The 16,130-nt window shown below is 38.2% G+C and overlaps 1 protein-coding gene across 7 annotated transcripts in view; it reads left to right on the top strand.

The window, feature by feature from the left end:
• Positions 1-16,130, top strand: part of LOC124616753 (DNA-binding protein P3A2) — a 127,727-nt gene that overhangs the window by 9,510 nt on the left and 102,087 nt on the right. For 5 of the 7 annotated variants that reach the window (XM_047145122.1, XM_047145124.1, XM_047145123.1 and 2 more), the window contains exons 2-4: positions 2,822-2,911; positions 5,093-5,215; positions 8,618-8,840. In XM_047145122.1, coding sequence (XP_047001078.1) covers positions 8,627-8,840 — 214 coding nt within the window. In that variant the 5' untranslated portion in view covers positions 2,822-2,911; positions 5,093-5,215; positions 8,618-8,626. The remainder of the gene's footprint in view (positions 1-2,821; positions 2,912-5,092; positions 5,216-8,617; positions 8,841-16,130) is intronic. The other 2 variants (XM_047145127.1, XM_047145125.1) reach the window with 1 other exon arrangement.

The following is a 16,130-nucleotide window of genomic DNA, read 5'->3' as shown; positions in this document are numbered from 1 at the left end:
GATGACAATTCCCCAGATCTTTGAAGTTCCCATATATTCTGTTGGAAGTATACTGACCCCAAGAGAGCATCTGGAGGAGGCTGGAATTTGGTTCACATTGATATCACCAGGGAGTGGATTCCTCTCCATACCTAATTGGAAGCAATAGCAGTGCAAGTTGAGATGCCCTAATGATCGCCATTTGTCTCCAGGCAGAGCATTTACTTATCTTGAGATTAAAACCTTAATCCAACCATTTTCCACCCACCCCTTTTCTCCCAATTGGGGATTTCAGTGCATACCAGTGCTCAGGAGCATCTTCAATTTGAAATTGTTGTCCCCAGTCTATCATCTTGGAATATGACTGGCCATTGATGCTTTCTGGACTAGTTATGTAGACAGTCTGCTTGCCAAAGCAGGCATCTTCTCTCTTCAGTATCAGCTCATGGTCTCCTATGCAATCACTAGTTGATAATTTCCTGATCATCCAAATACCCTATTCTCTTTCCATAAAAGGGTCCACACCTGCCTTGAGGTGGGATTTCCAGTTCGAATGCATCTCGCAACCTTCTGCCAGGACCTCCGCTTCTCCATAGAATGTACTCCCCTTGTTTTCCCATGGACCCCCTTTTTTGGTTTAGAGGCCATGAATTAGGACCAATCTATTTCAGGGTCCTAAGATTTGTCGTCCCTTGACCTTTTGTTGTCTGCTCCTTTCAGTTTTTAGTAGTTTAAGGATGCGACCATCTTTTACACTGATGGCTCTAAAACTGTGAATATGACAGATATGACGTGACTTCTGAAATTTTCCCGGCGTATTTTTTCTTCCAGTAATTTTCGGGTTTTCAGCCCGATCCCATCAACATTCTGCCATGATATTTCAGCCCAGAGACATCTGGCCATCCTCAGGTGAGTAGGCGAAGTACTGAAGAGACCTGATGCGGTCGTGGTATTTATGGCGAATTCCACGCATGCGAATCGTACTGGCGGTTTACAGCACATGCATTAGGTGGCATGCGCGAGGCAGCCAAGAAGTGTGTGCTGCCCTCAGTGGTGAAGTAAGAACAGTCTAATCACAGAGTATTGACTGAACATGTCGATTCCGCTGTGACCTCATAATTTTAATAATTGAATTCCAGTTTTTATCCAGCTGAAAGCCGTTATCACGATCATTAAATTGTCAACAAGGCGTATTTCCATGGGTTCTTTAATTACAGAGCCCCAGAAGCTGGAAACTTACTGCACCACTGAGGACAGCACACACTACTTGGCTACCTCGCACATGTCACCCCCTAACACATGTGCTGTAAACCACCAGTACAATTTGCATGCATGGAATTCGCCATAAATACCTTGACTGCATCAGGTCTCTTCAGTACTTCGTCTACTCACCTGAGGATGGCCGGACGTCTCTGGGCCAAAATATCTTGGCAGAATGTTGATGGGATCTGGCTGCGAACCCAAAAATTACTGGAGGAAGACAGGATATGCTTTTACATATCCTGCTTGACAGAAATACCATCCATTGTAGGAAACATGTGGAGCTGATAGCTGTTAACACAGCCATCTGTAATACAAATGGGTCTTTCTTAACCTCATTCTAGTATGTAGTGAGTCAGCGAGCAGTCTCCATGTCATTACCTATGTTACTCTTGTCACCTGGTGATATCCGGTATTTATGATTTTAACTCTGATCGTAATCGTACCACCTGATCAGTTGTCTTCCTGGGTTCCAAGTCATGTGGGTACCTCAGGGAATTAACAGGCCAACTTTGGCGTGAGAAGCAATTACTTATCCCACATTTAGTTCAATGATCTCAGGTGCAGGTGAAACCTCTGCTCACTCAGAGATGGAATGATATCTGATGGGCTATTGCTTCCCCTAATAAACTGTGCACTGTCAAGATCCAGAAGAATAGACCATCATATCCCGCCTCTTCGTTGGTCATACCAGACTGACCCATAGGTCTATTTTATGTAACTAGCTACCCATACATTGTGGTTGCTCTTATCCTGGTGGAATACCCCATCCTTTTTGTTCTCCATGCTAAGCATGGTCTTCAGATTTCTTTGTCTGTCAGGATGGCAGATGACACAACCACAATTGAAGTGGTCATCTTGTTTTCTCCATGATAGGGGTTTTTATTATCAGATATAACATTTTAAACTACTTTTGGTGCAAGAGCTGGTTGTTTGGAGTTGAGATGCCTGTCATTGCATACTGGGTTTGGGAGTCCTCACTCTTAGCACTTTTGGCAGCTCTTCTTTTAATTGTCTTTTAGATGTGGTTAGCCCAATTTTTCTGCTGTATCCTATTTTCCATTTTAGGGGTAGCACTCCAATGAATAGTGGGTATTGTCCTCCTCTTTAACACTCTGACTATAACGAAATGTGTGTGCAAAAGCTGTAGGAGTGATAGCCACTGTCTTATACGCACTCTCTTTCCTCCTCCTATCCACTGAGGTGATTATTCCTCTCACCTTGTTATAGGATTGTTGGCCAAACTGATGTCAGTTACTTTTTTAGTTTTCTCACTTTTACTATTATGAATCTTCTGGTTAGAAGGCATTCTTTGCTCTGAAACATGATTCATCATTAGCCCTTAATCATGTTGGCAGGAGGTGCATTGTGGGTGGGATGTCTCTTGCCACAGCCATTTGCTAAATTAAATTTTATGTTCTTGTTATTCAATGTAATGTGTCTGTTGTAATTGTCAGTTAAGTTATGGTCACAGAGCATTTCAGATATTCGTCTTGATCTGTGTTTACTGAAACCTGAGGCTTTAAGCACTTTGAATGGTGAGTGAAAACATTATTAATAAAATTTTTTGTCCTTATAACAGGGGAGGTTGTGAACCATGACAGATTGTAATGTGAACTAGAAGATATTCTTATGACACAGTTCGGAATAAATTCCATTTCGAGACCTTGTGGTACGTATAATTATAGATATATTAATATAGATGAACAGATGTACCAAGCTGATATTTTTTTTTAAAAATCTTTTTATCACAATAATTTATAGGTAATAATGTAGCAGATCCAAAAAGTTGTAGTACTAAGGGGGCTTAATCTGTTATTTCAGTTAACTGTATCTGAGAAATGAGCTGATATTTTGTCTTATGACTGAAGAATATGAGTGCCAAGGAGTCTGTGTATCAAACAGAACTTTTAGCATTGCAGATCAAAAATAGTAACAAGAATAGTAAAGACTACAAATAGACAGGAATAAATAATTTATTGAAGGAATAAAAATATTTACGGAATTTTTCACATTTTCTTTAGCCCTTTGGAGAGGGATATGGGAAGTAGACAGAATTTGCTGTGACCCAAGCACAGATTGCCCCAAGGTGGAGAGGTTAGAGGGGTAAGTAAGTACCACCACCCTCCTTATAGTATTGGTAACCCCCCTCCCCCCCCCCCCCACCTTCTCCTGTCACTCACTCACTTTCCCCCCACCAAAGCTACTAACTATTTCAAGGTGGATTGCAGGGGTAACAAACACTTCATTATTTCATGTGAACTGTAGTAGCTTTATAATTTTTATGTGCTGGCATATACATGTCACCTTTCATTAGAACTTTTTTTTAAGTAACAATTCATTTTTATTGTAGTTGTGTGAAAGCTAGAAAAAGGACAAAATTCATCATGGTCAGCGTCTGTTACCAGTATGTCTTAATGATTCGCTAGTCACCATTACAGTCAGAAGTAGAAGCACTGGGACCAATGTAATTTTCAATGAGTTCATTGTATCTCCATTACTCTATTGAAGGTACTTTGCTTTAGTGCAAGCCTTGCCACTCATTTAATAAGAATTCTCTGAAACAAAACACCTAAATAGTTTTGCAAATTTCCTGCGAACCTTTCCACTAGGTATTGTGATTATACAATATATCGCTTTTGTGCATCACATTTTCACGGTATTCATGTCACAGTTGCAAGACATGATTTCATCACATTTCTGTGTAGCTGTGACATAAAATGGACCAAAAAGCTTCAAGAGGAAGAGAGCCTCTTTCCTTGTTCCATTATCATAGGACATATGTCTCCGTTGGTGTCATTCATCCATTATGGTTTCTCTGTTTGTATTTATAATTCAGGAACACATTTTGTTCAAACCAATTCTCTAAATGTGACAAATTCCTTTGCCTGTGGCAATCTCCTTGTATATTATCAGGAGCATCAGTTGTATTCACCTACAGAAGTCTTCCTGAAGCTGACTGTTAACTATTGTTCTGAAAGAGTTTAAATTGTTCAGGTGAAGTAATAAAATGTAATAATAGTTATTGTTATTCACTACTGTGTTCACATAATAAATATTTTGCCAGCATTGAAATACATAATTCATACCAATAGATATTTTTTGTCAGATCTGTTGGTTTGGGATTTGAAAAAGCTACCTTTTCTTGTTGAAAGTTAATACAGACTTAAGGTGGTGAGTTTTGTAAAACATGTTTATTCCTAGTGTATGATGCAACTGGTGATAGTAATAGTGAAACAAATTTTTGAAGTATATGCAAGTAAATTAAATTGGTTTCTTTTAAGTTCTGTTTGCAATAAACAGAAATTTAGTGTTGTATTTGCGTATTAATAATGTGGCAGAAAATATTTATAGTAATCTCAGACTTGTACGAAGCATTTAGCCGTAGGGAAGTAAATGAAAGAAAGATATTAAAACAGACAGCAGAGCTACAGCGGTATTCAAAACGTTAATTTACATAAAGGACAGTACTGTATATATTTGCTCCATTGCATTATGCTGCACCGTGTTGGACAAAATTGGTGTCTAATATATAGAAACTGCCAAATTGGCAATTGTGGTGCTACTGTTAACATAAGAAATATATTAAGATAGCTGTGAAGTAGCCCTTGAAAAGTGCTAGTGGAATGGAAACAGGAAAACCTAATCCATTAACTTTCAACTACACATAGTATAACCATTGTTGACACATTTATTTGAACTTCCTTATCATTATATGGAATACTGTCTATGCTGGATGAATGCTTTTTGTTTAGTGCCGATTGTAAAATTTTTGCCAGTTATAATTTTCTGTAGACCTAACAAATTTATTGATATGTAGTTTGTTCAACTTGGAATTTTCTTTCACTTGCAGCAAAATAAGGTGCCATGTTTCTCAGTTTCATGTGGCTAATAATTCTATGTTGATATGAACTACCAGAATGATGTGACACTGTAACATGTTAGAACTGGTAAAGCAGTTACTGAGAGATATCTGGTAAGTATGCAGAAAACTGCCAGGAACTATTATTGTTTCAGGCTTATAAGTCACTTCAATAACTTATTATTTTAAAGGAGATTTTTAAGTACCAGTGTTTCAAAAACCATCTTCAACATGAAATGTCTACACAGATATTCAGTTAGATCTTGATGATATTTCAAAGCATTGTAAAGATAGGCAGCTTGCGTTAGAGGTTCAGAAATTTAAATTTGTGCACTTCACAAAACAAAACAAAAAACCAACATAACCACAATTGGAATTCTGTAATAATTTACTTCGACTATTACTCCACTGTTAAAATATTGCAGTATTTGTTTGAAACAGTTTTCATGTGCCTTCCACAAGTCAGCAGACTGCTACTGTATTTAAAGAACACTAAATGATAGTCCTTTCAAAATTCTCTAGAAATCAGTTTTTGATTTCCAAGGGTACACACTTGCTTGCTGCCATAACAATTTTTATTGTCTTTCAAGAAAATGAAATCTAATCAGTAACTGCATAATTATTCTACATATTGTACAGTCAATATTTGCATTAAGAACTGGAGCAGATGGGAGGGGGGTGCACATGCAATTTCTTTTTCTCAAAAAGCCTGTTCCATTGGCGTTAGATGCCTATTTCCCATACACCGCCTTTGTACTTGATCTGTTGAATTTCACATTTGGCTCTTATTGCCTCTGTCTTTTTCACAGGAAGTGCCTCAAAGATTTTCTGTTAACATATATTCTTTCCACCTTTAGCATGCTTTGATAATACCACAGTTCAAAACTCTTTGAGAATGCTAACATGAGCAAATACTTCTTTTCATTTATGTGCAGTTTTGTAATATTTAGTAATTTGTAGGGAAGTTGTATGTATCATTATAAAACCATGTTTTAAGGAAGTCGGCATGACATTAAAATATGGGTCTTTGCAGTGTTGCCAACATCTTGTCATTTTCATTAGCTACTAGACATCCATTTCTGAATAAAGGTCTCTTTTAGACTTTCCCATGCAGCATGGTCTTCAGATGTTTGATCCTGCCTCTAATTTTAATGTCATCTTTCCGCTTGTGTTAGGACAATGATGCATTCTATTTTCTTATATCTCAGAATCCAGTAAAGATCATCCTAGGTCCTTCTACACTCCATTTGCCTGGCAAACGGCCATGCTCACCTCAATTTCATTGTCATTGCAGTCATAATTAAGTCTTTCACTTCACTGTGTTTGCTAGTCCATCTGTTTGTTTCCTGTTTTTCCTGCTAATTTCTTGTGTGTGGATCTCCATTACGTATCGAGCAAAAACTCAGTGTTATCAGCAAAATGAAAGTGATTAAAATACATTCTATTACTACCTAATTTCCTGGTCAGAGGTCCTGCAGGACAGCTAAGAACAATTTTGCTAGTAGGGAATTGCCATGATTAACTACGCCTTCAGTTACGAAGTTCTCACAGTTCTGATTAAATGTAATGGAAGCTGTAGCATTGACACACACATTCTTCACTTCCCTCACATGGTTGAATCTGTCCCTTGTTTCTAAATGTCTGTCTGTACAGCTGTGTTGGAATACAGTTAAAAGATTTTCAAAATTTATATCATCATCCATCCTCTGCAGCCCACTGTGAAGTGCATGACAAACATTACGCCCCATTGTACTGTGTCTTAAAGTTTCTTCCCATTCCATTTGCATATGGATCATATAAATGCTGCTTAAATGCCTTTGTGTGTGCACTGTAATTGGTCTAATCTTGTCTCTGTATAATGCATTCCTAGATTCCTCATTCATGGCTGTTTTTTTTTTTTTTTTTTTTTATAAGTAGGTGGTCACAGGATAGTTGACGCCATCTTTGAGTGCCTGGCAGTTCAGGTTTTTTCAATATTTCCATGGCGCTCTCCCAAGTTTCCCATAAGTTAAGCTAACACGTGGCTATTTGTGTTGCACTTCCATGTATGCGTCCAGTATCCCCCCGTTAGTAATATGTGATATGGGTCCCAGACTCACACAGTTGAGCAATAGTGTAGAGTTGCTTCCACAGATATTTTGCAAGCAGAAACCCATTCATTGTAAACTAATGGCATTTTTGCAGTATTGTATGCATGAATAAAGTCTGTGGCCTGTTTACTCATGAATGAGCCCATGTGATCATTTGATTTCACATCCCCACACATTATTTTGGTCTGGCATTTGTATGAATTTACTGATTCCAGTAATGAGTCATTAGTAACTGATACTGTAGTCATTGGATAATATATTTTTGTGTTTTGTGAGGTGCATATTTTTATCTTCTTGAGCATTTAAAATAAGTTTCCAGTCTTTGCACAACTTTGAAATCCTATCAAAATCTGTTTGGACATTTGTGCAGCTTTCTTCAGATAGTGCTTCTTTATAGATAACTGTGTCATCTGTAAAAAGTCTGGGGTTACTGTTGTTGTCTGTGAGGACATTAATATACAATACAAACATCATGGGTCACACTACACTTCCTGTGGAACATGCTAGAAGTTACTTCTACGTCTGTCAATGACTCGTGTCAGGTATACAGTAAAACCCCATATTAACAAGTCCACTTTTAAGCAGTTCCTTCTTTCTATGAACATTTTTGTCGGTCCCTGTGATAAACCTGTAAGAACAATGTTTAAAAAATAAATGTTCCACATCTCTTCCTAAACCACAGAACCAATTTCAACTGAACTTGGTACAAATATCTCTTACTATAAGACAGCAATTGCTGTTTGGGTGGGAACCAACTATCAACGAATACTGAGATGTGAGGAAAAATGCTGGATCATGCATGAAGTTTTCATACAGTTGTTCTTCACAACTGAGATACTCCTACGGCCAAGTAAGCTTAAGGAAAGGCCTGACACCTGGGAGCACTTTTGACCTGCAGCTGTTTTTTCTTGTCTGTTATGTTTCTTGTGAGTTATAACAATTACAACATTTTTCTAGTTTTGAGTGATTTCTTGTCTTTCACAGGCATTATGTAAATTATTTTGCTGGCACCTTTTGCACTTCTTTTCCGTCCACTCTGATATCTTGTAATGAAACAATATCTTCAGACTCCTTTCTTTTCTTAATACCGCACCAGACATTTCTTACAGAATGTCATTAGTAACTGCTTACATTTCTGTTTGGACTGCTAAGTGACACAAATGTTTTTTTAAGTATAAAAAAAACTTGGTATGCTTGTGTGTATCTCTGGAGAAACTTAAATGTAGTCACAAAGTTGTTGATGTGGCAGTAAACATAGAATGACATATTAATATGCATGAAGAAGTTTGCCCTACTGATATTTATGTAATGTCACATAAAATTGTATTTCCCTGTCAAATAATGCTTTGTTCTTATCCTGAACCTGTTGGTAGTCTTATCACAAATCTGAACAGTGAGTGTTGAGATGAATTATTTGCTTCCACAGGAGTCTGCAATGAATGCACAGACAGCAGATTCGCTGACTGTGCTGCATGGTGCAGACACAGCACATGCTCATGCTGTAGTTACTGATGAGGAAGATGACGACGGATGTCCATCTTCCCCAGGCTCTAGCACGCAATATGTCGAAGGCGGTGACTTGATGGCCGCTGCTATGAATGATGAGGTGACAGCGCAGCTCGCCGCAGCAGGTTGGCAAAAGACACACGGTGATTTCACTTTGCTTTGTTTGTCTTTAGTTTTATTACGTTTATAATTTGTGCTTGCGATGGTCCACTGGGGGATATTGGTTATGGTCACCCAATTTTTCTGTAACAGATGGTCAGTTACTTCTTCATTCATAACTGGCTGTAACATTGGTCTTTCTAACATAACTGTGTTAGATATGTAGCTTTGAAGCTTAATTCCTGGTGCTGGTAATATTTCCGGTCAATGTCTGTACATTTTTGGTGATTCATAACACATTTCACCCCATCATGGTGCTGGAATATTTGTCTCAAATGTAAGCTCAAATGACCAAGATTTTTTATAAAACCCAAGAAACTAATCACTCTCACAGCACCATTTTGTCTAGTACTGTTTACTTTGTCATTTCAGTGCTTCAGAAAATGAAATATGGTCACAGTATCTACAAGACAAACAGTTTTGTACCTACAGAAGACCATTTGGAGGTCTGACTGTAGATAAAACTTGTAATAATAATAATAATAATAAATAAAATTAAATGAGTTCCACAATTTAAATATCTCAACAAAACAATTCAGAAAAATGAAATAGAAGTGAAAGCCAACAAGTCAGATGACAGAAGATGGACATTGCTTATCAACTCACTCAAAATATCTCCAATAAAAAGTGTGTTCAAGCACACAAAACTACATTACATTACCGTCATAAAAACAATGCCTACATGGATCAGAGACACTAATTTTAAACAGGAAACAGACATAGAAAACTTTCAGAAAAAGGAACGGAAGATCATAAGAAAAAATTTAGGTCCAAAACTTGTAGATGAACAGTATTGGCTTAGGGGCAAACAGGAAATCAAACTGCTGTGGTGCGCACAGCCACACAAACGCAATGGTCAGTTACCGCGGGAGAGTTAAGCGGCGCCTGCAACATAGTACCAGCGTGTTCCACCAGCCGGCGCTAGAGGTGTTCCCGCCAAACATTCAATCAGTCGCGAACTACGCACGTGCACGAGCCTTTTTCCTGCACGTTTGGTCACACTATGATATCACCATCCACCAGTCAGGGATTGCCAACAGCCGCCAATCACCACTCCGGAATCAGTGGAGGAAGGCTGGAGCCGCCATGTTAAATAGCCGGAAGAAAGGGAAGCAGGTGTCTTTCGACTCGCCGTGGACTGCCGTCTGGAGGATACATTGATGCAGCCGGAACGTCCAGGTCCCATGTCTTTGCTACGCCGGCCAATGACCCTGGACTCTGTGCCCATCTACTTCCTCAGCATCCACCGGAAAGCATCGAGAGGAAACCCGACAAAGGAGCGTAAATTCAGATCAGTTGCTAATATTTCAATTCAATAAGGTGGCATAATTCTTTGGCTTGTTATAAAATTTTGGTAGGAGAAGCAGCTTTTTTTAAAGGAAGTTTATCTTTTTGTAAAATTAAGCGGTGGCCTTGCTCCACCTAATAAAAATATTTTGTTTGCACATGTGTGTTAATCTGTGGATATAACACAAACATTACTCTAATATTCACAGTGACATTAGAAAACACAGATTAAGATTCTATGAACACATCAAAAGAATGAATCCGGACAGACTTACGAAGCAAATAGTTGAATTCTATGAAGAAAGGAGTAAATCTAAAACAGACCCAATGAAATGGATTAGCGAAATCAAAACAGATCTGAAACTAGCAGGAATTACACCAGAGGATATCCAAAATGGAAATCTTCAGATCCAAAATTGGCACGTGGCAAGCTGACCAAGAGGAGAAACCAAAGAAGAAGACTGGAACAACGTGGTCTCAAGAAAGAAAAGAAACCCACAGCAAAAGAATGAAAGAAGTATGAGCACAAAGAAAGGCAAATGCACGCCACTAAGTACTTTACGTAGTCCTAATTGGCTCATTCATATATATATATGCATATGACTATCGTGTAAACACTGTTCTGTGTTGGAAGATAAATATTGGAAGGAGCAATATTTATTTAAAGTGATTTAAAGATAATTTATTTTATTTAACTAATGACATAGTGGAAGAAACTGAATTGATGCTTAAAGATTACCTGTAATTTTGCTGTAATACCATATAGCAAGTACTGGAATGATCCAGTAAATAACACTGTGGCCAATTTTTTCTGTAGTCTATATATATTGATATATCCAATGGAGCTTATTACAGTGGGATCAGGGACCATTGCAATGACAGCAGAAGGTAATAGAATGGGACAAATAATGTACATATTAGTGTAACATGGATAAAAGATAACTGTATATGATTATTTCCTTGCTTTGTGGGGAGGGGGGGGGGGGGGGGGGCAGGCAATCTGTGTATCAAGTTATTCGGTAGCAGAAAATTGCAATTTGTGAATAATAAGCATACAGAATGCACTGGAAATTACCCAGTTTCAATAGCTGAGGCTACAACAGGTTTTAGTCATGATTTGCAGTGTCTTCACCAAATTTGGAATTGAAAAACCTCATCTGCTGTGCTGTTTTCAAGGTTTGCCTACAATGATTTCCCCCCCCCCTTTCCCCCCTTTCCCCCCCTCTCCCCCCCTCTCCCCCCCCTCTCCCCCCCTCTCCCCCCCTCTCCACCCCTCTCCACCCCTCTCCCCCCTTTCCCCCCCTTTCCCCCCCTCTCCTCCCCCTCCCCATGCACCTTTTCAAGGTTTTTTCATGTTGGAAAATTGTTTAAAGTTAAAAATTATTTCGTCTAATTAACTATCCCAGAGAATGGCTACTGTTTAAATCACACTGTCTTCTGTTATGTTTACATGATATGCATTTCATCATGAGTGTGATGAGATTTCATGTAATGTCTTCCGAAGATGATTAAGGGGAGGTTGGTTATCACTTTTCTTGTGCAGTTGATTTTCTTCACCAGGAATGGCTGTTTATTTCTCACTCTTGGACATAATTTTGGTATAGAGTTGTTTATTATACAGTGGGTTTTTGTCAGTTTTTTGAAATAAGTACATGATCCGTGTTATTACTTGTACTGTTAATTTTTTTTGCGTCAGGTATGCCTTTTATATACCTCATCAGTTGACATTTTAGCCATTTTACACACACTGCGGCTGTCATTGGAAATGGATAGGTCTGTGGTGGAGTCTTCGCAATGCATGTTGGGAGGCGCTGTTTTAACAGTCATGATTGTTTTGGTTTTTTAACTTTATTTGCATTTACTTGCTTATTGAGTAGCATAGAAGCATGATGTTTTTCTTCTTTACAGTAGTTTATTTACAGGGAGATACATAGTTGATAATATGTGAGTGTTTTGATACTGTTGATTCAGCTGGAAAATGTGTGTGTGTGTGTGTGTGTGTGTGTGTGTGTGTGGTATTTTCTGTAGGTCTGTTAATGTTTCAGATGTTAGTTTCTGCAACTAATTAACATATGGATAGTGAACGTATTGTACAATTGTCATTGTGAAAAGTATGCATCTACTGTGCATGCATATACATGCTTTAGTAGTCACAAAGAATTTGAGATTCTGACTATAGTTCTTGCTTAGCACATTGGCAGAATGTTGTCATTATTAACAACAGAACATACACATACACACACACACACACACACACACACACACACACACACACACACACACACACACACACACCTCTACCTCCATTACATGTCTGAAATCTGTCACGTGAAACATATGCATCTTACTTTATCTGATAGGCATTCTGCAGTCTTGTATTTCATAGACCCTTAACTGTGTTCGGATGACAAGAGACTGATCTTCATACTATGAGTTATTTCACATTGAATAAGATTGTGGAAACAAGTTCTTAGCTCACCAGCAACCATTTGAAATCTGTTACTGGATTGAGGCTTCCAAGCATTATGGACTTCAACTATTGCTTCATGTTGCTCCTTCATGTCTTCATAACATTCATTTTCTAAGATGCTGAACTTGTCAGTTTCTTTTTTAGTTCCATTTTGGTCCTTACTAAGTTTTTTGTCTACTGCTGGCCATTAAAATGACGGAACTGTGAAAGCGGCTCGTTGCAAATGTCAAATTTACATGAAGCGCACTACATAGTGCAATATGCCAATAATTAGCATTCCAGTGCAACTACACCAGGCAGACAGGAGTGATGCTATTTACATTCTGTATACAAGGAAATCTTACGCAAAAGGTTTCTCATTCAGAAATTGCATTTGAATGTTGTTTATTTTTGAGAAGTTCATTTTATGCCTTGTGTAAGGAGGAGAAACCTCTACCAAATGTATTGGAAGTTGATACTAGAAAGACACATCCTATCAAGAATGCAGTTTTTTGTTCTGTGATACTGCTGCTTGCATTGGTAGAGATCCTACAGCTGTCATGTTAATATAGAATTGGTGGGTTCAGTAGGGCATACTTAACAAAAAGATGCCAACTATGACAAATCATTCAAATAATTACGAATTTCCTTCAATAATTATGACTTTATGAATGATGTAGCAAAAATTAATATTTTTAAAATTTTTTTTTGACTTATAAGAGTAAGCGTATAAAGTGCTCAAAAGGATGCTCAAGAGAAAATCATTCGTTACAACTTGAATTCTCAACAATATTTCTTGGTATACTTGTCCTTTTCTGCCCTTTGTAGACTTCTCATTTCACCAAATACTATGTATGGTATATGACTTCACCCTTCATAATGTATAACTAGATATGAAGTGGTATATCTTGCACAGTTGTTATCTTTGCTGATCATATGACTATCCCTGGCAAGCTCCTCCTAGAGATGTCTTTTTTGTGTTGCTATGACAAATTGCAGTTGAGCTCTGTTTGGTGGTTAATGTGTGTGTGTGTGTGTGTGTGTGTGTGTGTGTGTGTGTGTGTGTGTTAACAAGTGTTTATTGCATTTATCATAAACACATTAATGTAGAATTCTTTTCTAGTGCATACGAGGCATGTGTCAGGGAAATATGTTCAAAAGATTTTGAAATAAACAATGAAAGAATTTCAGGTGCAGCAAAAGTGTGTGATGACATTACAGGGACTAGTGACAGTGTTAAGAAACCAAGAATTGTTAAAAAAATTTAGGGAAGAATACTTGAAAGCATGGCCCTGTCTACTGCGCTCCTCCAAATCTGATTCACACACACTTTTTAGTAGTGTGTATAGCTGGAATTTTTTCAGTTGTCTGATGGAAGAGACAATTGCCGTAAATATGTGGGTAGCAAAATTTGTTGACGTACACTGAAGCTGAGGGACACAAACAAGAATTTAACAGTTTTTGCTGAATCCTTTTAAGATGAAAGTTTGGCAACAAATGCAGAATTGTTATTTATGACATTCCTTGTTGAGCACAATGCAAGATGTTTGTTAAAGAAAATGTTGTTGATTTGAAAGTAGCTTCAGAGCATGGTTGTGTGAGAACAAAAATGGGTGTGCTAGTTAAACGCATAAACACATGGCATCAAAACAAAAAGCATGTCCCCAGTGTAATTTTAACAATCAGGAGCTGCTAGCTGCTAAGGGGGCAACTAGAGTATTTATTCAAAACATGAGCCTTCAACTTATAGTTCAGAAATATAGTGCTGATCTGAGACAACATCAAACTGTAGTAGGTAAAAAAAAAGCTCTGTATTAATCTTTGAATATACTGCATTTTTTCAATTTTGGGTTGATTTGTAGTAATGTCTGATTTAGCAATGCATCAAAATATCCGGCCACTACCACTCACATGCACATAACCTGCTTCCCCCCCCCCCCCCCCCCTCTTTTCCCCTGCTTGTACTATCCAGCACATTATTTAATGGATTTCTTAAATGTTGGCATCTCTATAAAGATGATGCAGCATCTCAGCAGCTCCATGTCAGTAGCACCTGAGAGGACACACACAGCTTGCTCTGCTGTGAGAGATTGTACAGCAATGTCAGGTACTTTGAGTCAGGAAAGGGGCTTATTTCTTCACACTGTTTTATGACGTTTTGAGCTGCACAGTGACCAGTTTTACAGCTTCCCATCACGCAACAGCAAAGAGGGGTGTCTCAACAGTGATATGCTTGACAACACTGTACACGGGAGTGGCTCCACATCCATCCATATGAGTCGTGGTTCTGAGTACAGCACCACAATGAATGTATCCTTGTGTGGAGGCTTCCAGGATGGCAGTAATTGCCATATTCCATTTATCATTGTCATACCTTTTGTGATGGTATGGTGTGCCATTGCATACACAACACTATCACCTCCGGTTTTGTTTTCACAGCTAGTAATTTGGCCAGCAGCCATTACATTACTGACACGTTAAGACCAATGGTTGTACGTTATTTAGGAGGTCTCCTGACACTATCTTTCTGCAAAATAACACAAGACTGCATGTTGCCTTGCTGCTTTCACCTACCTCGATACAGAGGTTGTTAGACTGTTGCATTGGCCAGCAGGTTCTCCAGATCTTTCACCCATTGAAAACATCTAGTGGTTGGTTGCTCAGAATCTAGTATACCACCTTTCACCAGTCACTTTGACTGACAAACTTAGCATAGAGTTGAAGAAGCATGGAATGATGCGCCCATACCTGTTACCCTAGCTCATTTCACCTTGATAACCAGTCTGGTTAGACCTATATTGCTGCCAACTCTATGTACCAAATTTCGCACCCGTATACCCCCAGATCATCTACAAATTTAATCTTCAGGCATGCATACCATTTTTCACGACGTGAGCAGGCATGTGGCGCACTTTGTACACGTGTAAAGAATAGCTGCCTTTGTTACCAAGGGTAACATGTATTAGCAAAATCCCAGTTTGATTGTAGTTTAATTAAACGATGATAAAATAAACTTACATTATATGTGCTAAGTCATTGTTGTAAACAATAATAAAATAAATTTTTCATTATATCGCTCTGTGTGGTATCATAAAAGTATTACTCCGCAGTAAAGACCCACTCAAAGCATAAAGAGTGCAATTGCATCTGATTCATGCTAACTGCTTATTCGATTACTAATTATCTTGGAGACAATTGCCTCATTGTGAGACTGTTGCTAGCTTGGAATCTGGGTCATTTTTTTGCACAGATCATAAATTATTTCTCACCTAACTTGCTATTTATTTTGTACTACTCCTGCTCATTTGAATGTATGATAACAGAAATGACTACAGTGTTAGCTGAAGCAGTGATGAAGTAATACAGACATGGGCTCATAGTTGTAAAACAACAATGGAACAGTAGAAGACAATGTGATTGGCACATTGTATACACAGCCGCACCCACTTGAGGGTTAATAATGTATTTTCCCTAGTATACTGCATATGCACAGTAAGCAAAATTTCATTGTTTACTATCCTTATTGGTGTTGCAGTTT

Source organism: Schistocerca americana, chromosome 5 (genome assembly GCF_021461395.2).
Source record: "Schistocerca americana isolate TAMUIC-IGC-003095 chromosome 5, iqSchAmer2.1, whole genome shotgun sequence".
In the NCBI taxonomy this organism is placed as follows: Eukaryota; Metazoa; Arthropoda; class Insecta; order Orthoptera; family Acrididae; genus Schistocerca; species Schistocerca americana.
This window is presented reverse-complemented; position numbering and strand designations above follow the sequence as displayed.